At 48.7% G+C, this 5,925-nt stretch overlaps 1 protein-coding gene across 1 annotated transcript; it reads right to left on the bottom strand.

Annotated features, from left to right (window-relative positions):
- Window positions 1-1,362: 1,362 nt before the first annotated feature.
- On the bottom strand, window positions 1,363-3,873 carry RPL14 (ribosomal protein L14). The gene is made up of 6 exons (XM_080934863.1): window positions 3,820-3,873; window positions 3,219-3,320; window positions 2,665-2,759; window positions 2,105-2,204; window positions 1,969-2,022; window positions 1,363-1,691 (listed from the first exon to the last, which is right to left on the bottom strand). The coding sequence occupies exons 1-6, from the start codon at window positions 3,820-3,822 to the stop codon at window positions 1,398-1,400; spliced, it is 648 nt and encodes a 215-aa protein (XP_080790989.1). The 5' UTR covers window positions 3,823-3,873; the 3' UTR covers window positions 1,363-1,397.
- Between the last annotated feature and the right edge of the window lie 2,052 nt (window positions 3,874-5,925).

Raw genomic sequence — 5,925 nt, 5'->3', positions numbered from 1 at the left:
GCCAACCTGAGTGTATCTGGTGCAGAAATCCACTTCCTGCAGGCCTTCAATTCCCAGCCCATGGAAGGAAACTGCTGCTTCACAACAATTGTGCCCCCCCCCCCCCCCCCCGCAGATCAGGACTCCTGGGTGGCAAGGCTGGAAATCAAGACTACAGTTCAGTGTGGTCTACTTTCCCAAAAGCCTTCATAGGCCACCTTTTTGGACTATCTACAATCCTTAGATGTAGAATTCCTCCTGTCAGCGACACCTTGGGGGTTATGGGGAGGGTGCTATTTAATAAAGCCAGAACGGGTTTTCTACTAAATTCTGTGGGGTGAGCTCAGAGCAACCATGATGGTTGGAGAATCAATTTTGGATGTTTTAATCCCTTTCTCAAAATCCCTAAATATGACCCCATGAATAGGTTTATGGAATATGGGACCATCCACCTTCCTGAGTGCAGAAGGCCCAACATGTGCTCTAAAGTGCAGACATGAACGTTCTCAACTCCTTCCTGCTCTAAGCCAGTCAGGGCTGGCTAAACGGAACCAAGTAGCAGGGTTTATATGACCCACCTCAGTCCCACTGGTCTCTTCCCATTCCCTCCATTCCCTCCAGTCACCATGCAGCCCGGCTGTGAACTCAGTTCACATCCATCCCTACCTCCCAGTGCCTTGTGTGTACAGCACACCAAGGCCTGGCCCATGCTCTTTAAAAGGCTACTCGGACCACTCCACATTGCACCATTTCACAGGGCTGTCTACCCTCAATACCCCTGCCACTTCACAGGGTAGACAAGAGCCCTGGAATGCCGCTGACAGGACAATGACTCCCCAAACCCTAGGTCATTCCCGACCTGTGCCCACTTGTCCAGGTGTAAACCCTGGACATCAAACGGAAAAGCACCCCCGGCGTGCTAGGAATGACCCTACATATAATCCACTCCCACTTCTCTTACAAAGTAACACTTCCTTTTTTTTTTTAGGATTCCATCCTTTTCAAGGACCAAGCTTCTCCAACCATCTACTTTCCTACATACATTCAAAGCCTTTAATGTCTAAAATTACCACCCATGGAAGACAGGCAAAGGCCCAGCCTCACAGTATCTTTCAAGAGTCACACTAGACTCTGGTTCATCAAAATGGTGGAATCCCACCTGTTTTTTGATGAATATATTTATTTGTACAAGGGTTAATGACACTGTTGTACTGTCCTGGTACCCATGTATAAAGGGTGAGTTGGACTCTGGCTGTATGCTAGTACCAAGGCCTGGGTAAAGGGAGTTTATATCACTGAGCCTGTCTGCAATTCCACCAGTCTTTGGCCCACTTGAAACAAGTGTAACAAGCTTAGAGTCCACACAAGAAATTTACCACTGTGTCAATCAAAAAAGAACCTTTATTCCTTGTGTAGCCTCATGCTTTCTTGCCGGCTGCCTTTGGAGGTGCTTTCTGGGCTGGGGCCTTCTGACCCTTCTGACCTTTAGCAGGAGGTGCTGCTGCCTTCTGACCCGCAGCCTTCTGTGCAGGAGCCTTCTGGCCTGCAGCCTTCTTGCCTGCCCCTGTTGCCTTCTTGGCTGGGACTTTAGCTTTAGCAGCAGCTGCTGCTGCAGCAATGGCAGCCTTAGCAACAGCTGCCTTTTTAGGAGAAGCTTTCAGGATAGCAGCTCTTTGAAGTTTCTTTACTTCAGTCTTGATTATTCTGTTCCTCTGCAAAAATCACAGGAGAGCATTTGCTACAGGCTTACACAAAATATGCCTTATGTCCATTGTTAAAAAAAAATTAAACTGCTTCCACGCACACAAATTTAAAATGAGGACATTATTCCCAAGATCCAGTCAGATCATTAAGCCAGGCACTTTTACCACAAGCTACCTTGCTGGCTCTAGCCTACCAGGAATTATAATTACACACACCATGAAGTAAGGACTGGCTACAGTTCCCTCAATACCCCGCATCAAATACAATGTACACCTGAAAGCTTACCATTTTCTTTGCCTTCATGACCTTGAAACGATCAAAATCTGTCATCTTGGCTTTCTGTTAAAAGAAAAGACAAATGCTCTCTCCTGGCACATCTAAGCACAGCCACCCTGCAGAACTCAAAGGCGTGTGTCATTACCCTTTCTCTGGCATCGATTTTCTTGGCCCATCTTGTGGCCGCCCATTTCGTATTGATGTCTGCCTTCTCCCAGGCTTTCCGTACGTACTTCTGGCGGGCACTGTGAAGGGTAGTGCACATTTCTCAAAAAACCAATGTCCAAGACTCAAAATCCCCTCCAAGCACACTCGCTAGAAATTGAATTCAGGGCCTCTGGATGAACTGTCAGGGCTCCTAACTGCTGAGCCCTCCCGCTTTCACTTTTTATAAGCCGTAAACACTTCTTTATGCTAAAAACTGTAGCCAACACACACCAACCCCATCACTAAGGAAAGTAAAGAGCAAATCTGATACAAAAGCAGGGTATAGGGGGAGAAAGACCCAAACAGGAAGTGAAGGAAATATAGGTAACTTCTACAATGGCAAAATGATTGAGGCAATTTAAAGCAAATAAGGTCTGTTTGTTAAATACAGACCCCTTTTCTAGGTTGGCTCCAAACTGTCTGTATTGTCCTGCTATTCTCAAGGGGAATAACAGATGGTGGAGCCAAGTTTAAAAGTGACTTAGAGCAGGATGTTACCTGTGTGGGAACTTGAGGATGAAGTCAGTGAGCTGCATGCATTTGAAAGGCATGGCCTGTCTCCTCACCCGAGTGCAGGGTCCATCCACTAAAGCCTAGAATACAAAATCGAGGACCTCAGACAGGAGCCTATTAAGTTCAAGACGGCTGTAACCTCTAGTCCTTTCAGGATTAAATGTACATCACTATTAAAATAAAGCCAATGTGCATTCTGTGAACCCCTGGTTCTCCCACCTTATCCTCCCAGAGCCTGAGGTAACAGGAGCCACCACACCTTTCTTTAGGGCTGGGGAATGACTCAAGTCTCCAGCCCTCTGTCACACTCCAGCCTCACCGAAGTCTTTTTACAGTCACCTCATTTAAACCCACTTGCATCTGCCTAGTTTACCTAGTGAACTAGTCTTGTAAGACCAGCTGACTCTACCCTGTGCCCAGTGCTTCCTCAAAGGTAAAGTTGTAACCACCCAAGGACCACTCGAGGTACCCTGAACACCATCTATGGTACCGCCAACCACCTGGCCACCTTAAACAAAGATTGTAAAACACGTACGTACCCTATTCTGGTCAATAACATCTACAATTGCGACCAGCTTTCCAGCATGGGGCCCAAAGGAAATGTAGGCCACCCGGCCAACCTCCACGAAACGCCTGAACACCTAAAACAGAAAAAGAAACAAGGGTTGACTTTAAATATTGCAAACCCGATGTTTGCCGGCCTCACAGGGCTCGGAGCCGCCCTGAGGGCCGGACTTGAACTTAGTAACCAGCATTTCTTAACTTTAAAGTGTCCTGTATACTGTCTCAGCATACAAGTAACCTGGGTTCACTCTTACCCTTATGTTCCCCCTTTAGTTCTCTCACACAACTAACTCACTGCTTGACTCTGACCCACTCCCCGGATCACTGTTTCCGGAGGATTGGAGGAGCGCCGCCATTCCCGAACTTCAGGCCCGGCCACTACCGCCACTGAGCACGCGAGGCCCGGACAGGGCCTACCACGCGAGCCGCGCTCCCCCAGGGCTTGGTCCCGCGCCCCGCCGCCTCCCCAGCGCTGCCCGAGTCGCGCAGAGCCCCTCCATGTCAGGGATCGCCCGCTCGCGGCGGAAGATGTGCGTCGCGACGGCCGCGCTCGGAGCCCTAGACACACACACTCACCATCTTGGCGGCGCTCAGCGAGAAGGGAAAGGGCCCGCCCTGCCGTGCGCATGTGTCGGCGGAAACTCCGCCCCTACGTCCAGCGTAGCCACCGATTGGTCGACAGGGAGCGTGCGTGCGTTTACGCATGCTCAGTGGGCTACATGACGGTGCCGGCTCTGTGCGAGTGTTTCCGTCTCATACACGTGGTGTGAATCTGACTGTAATTTCTCCTTTTTTGTTTGTTTGGGTATGGGATTTTGGGGACAAGGGCCTCTCAGTGTTGGCCTTCTACTCTGTATAATCCAGGCAGTTTTCGCTCTCAGCAATGCTCCTGCCTTAGTCTCCCAAATGTTGGCATGACAGGGCAGTCACTCCTGAGAACTTTTGGGATAGGAAGGACTCAGGCTGATTTTCCCGTCCGAACTGTCCGCAGCCCACTTCACTTTTCTTCTCTATACATAGGATATAAGTGCACTGGCGCTCGCCCTTAATTCCAGCACGGAGGCCGAGGCGGAAGCAAATCTGGATCTAAGGCTGCTTGCCCTACCCGGGATAAATATTAAAACTCTGTCTTAAAGAACAAAGATACAGGTCACTTGGAACAAAAGAGGGCCGCAGTTGGTTCCAGAGTCCCAGATCTTAAGAGTTTCACGCTTTCTTTACAAGCCTTACATTGCTTCACTTGGGAAGAACTCTCCCTCACCACCCTCTTAGGTTCTTTGTTTTGCATTTAATTACCTGTTTGCCCATCTGTGTTTCCTCGAGGCTACTTGTGGGAATTGCTTTTCTGCTTCCACATCGAAGGTCGCTGGAATTAAACTTGGGTTATCAAACCTGGCAGCAAGCGCCCTTACCCACTGAGCCAGATCACTGGCCCGAATTATAGTTGTTAAAGACATGCAAAAGAGTGGCCATAGCCGGATTTTTCTTTCGTTGATTTGTTTAGGTTTTTGTTAGTTTTCTTTGAGACCGGATCTCTAAGTAACCCTGGCTATCCTAGAAGTAGGTAGACAAGGCTAGCCTCGAATTCAGAGATCCATCTGCCTCTGACTCCCAAGTCCTGCTATTAAAGGCATGGGTAACCATGCCTGGCCCTTTTAATTTTTCTAATAGTACAAGCTGCAAGTTTTAGAGACCCATACACAGGAGAATAGCTAACTTTTGGTAGCCTGTAATCAGGAGACTTTGGAACAATGCTGGTGAAATTCACACAGAACCCTAAGAGAAGTAAACAGAAGTGAATATATACTTTACAAAAACCTCACAGCTGGCCACGTCTAGAATGTCAGAAGTATGGATTGTTGCTCTGGGAGGTGACTTAGTGGTCAGAACTTCAAATCTCTAACACATACATGTGCTATGGGCAGTAGTGGCCTGCCTGTAACCCCACCTCTCAGGAGGCTGAGGCAGTTGGATCCCAGGGGCACACTGGCCAAAGAATTAGTCTACTTGGTGAGTTCCAGGTTCCACAACTGTGATGGTTGTATATGCCCGGCCCAGGGAGTGGTACAATTAGAAGGTGTGGCCTTGTTGGAGTAGGGGTGTCACTGGGTGTGGGTTATAAAACTGCCATCCAAGCTGCCTGGAAGCCAGTGTTCTGCTAGCAGTCTTCAGATGAAGATGTAGAACTCTCAGCTCCTCCTGCACCATGTCTGCCTGGATGCTGCCATGCTTCCTGCCATGATGATAATGGACTGAACCTGTAAGCCAACCTCAATTAAATGTTGCCCTTGTAAAACTTGCCTTGGATATGGTGTCTGTTAGCAGCAGTGGAACCCTAACTTAACAACAGACCTTGTCTTAAAAAGTGAGGTAAAGAGCCCTGGAGGAAGATGCCTGGGGTTAACTGCTGACGTCAGCGTTGCACACACGACCGGACGAGCACATGTCACGTGTGGAAACAAGCAAGCAAAAACCACAGGGATTGGGTAGGCTCTGAGACAGGTTAAAGTCCAGTGGTGTAGTGAACACACGTTGAGAAACACCGGGGAAATCCTTCAGTTTACGGGACATTTCCATAAGCGTACCTTCTGATTCTGTCACCCTATCCCCACCCTTCCCAAGTTCATTTTACCCCCTAACCTACAGGATGCACAGTATAGCCTGGCAGCCAAGACCCTCCGT

The sequence above is a fragment of the Micromys minutus genome, assembly GCF_963924665.1.
Source record: "Micromys minutus genome assembly, chromosome: 21".
In the NCBI taxonomy this organism is placed as follows: Eukaryota; Metazoa; Chordata; class Mammalia; order Rodentia; family Muridae; genus Micromys; species Micromys minutus.
The sequence above is the reverse complement of the archived record's forward strand: the minus strand, read 5'-3'. Positions and strand labels throughout refer to the sequence as shown.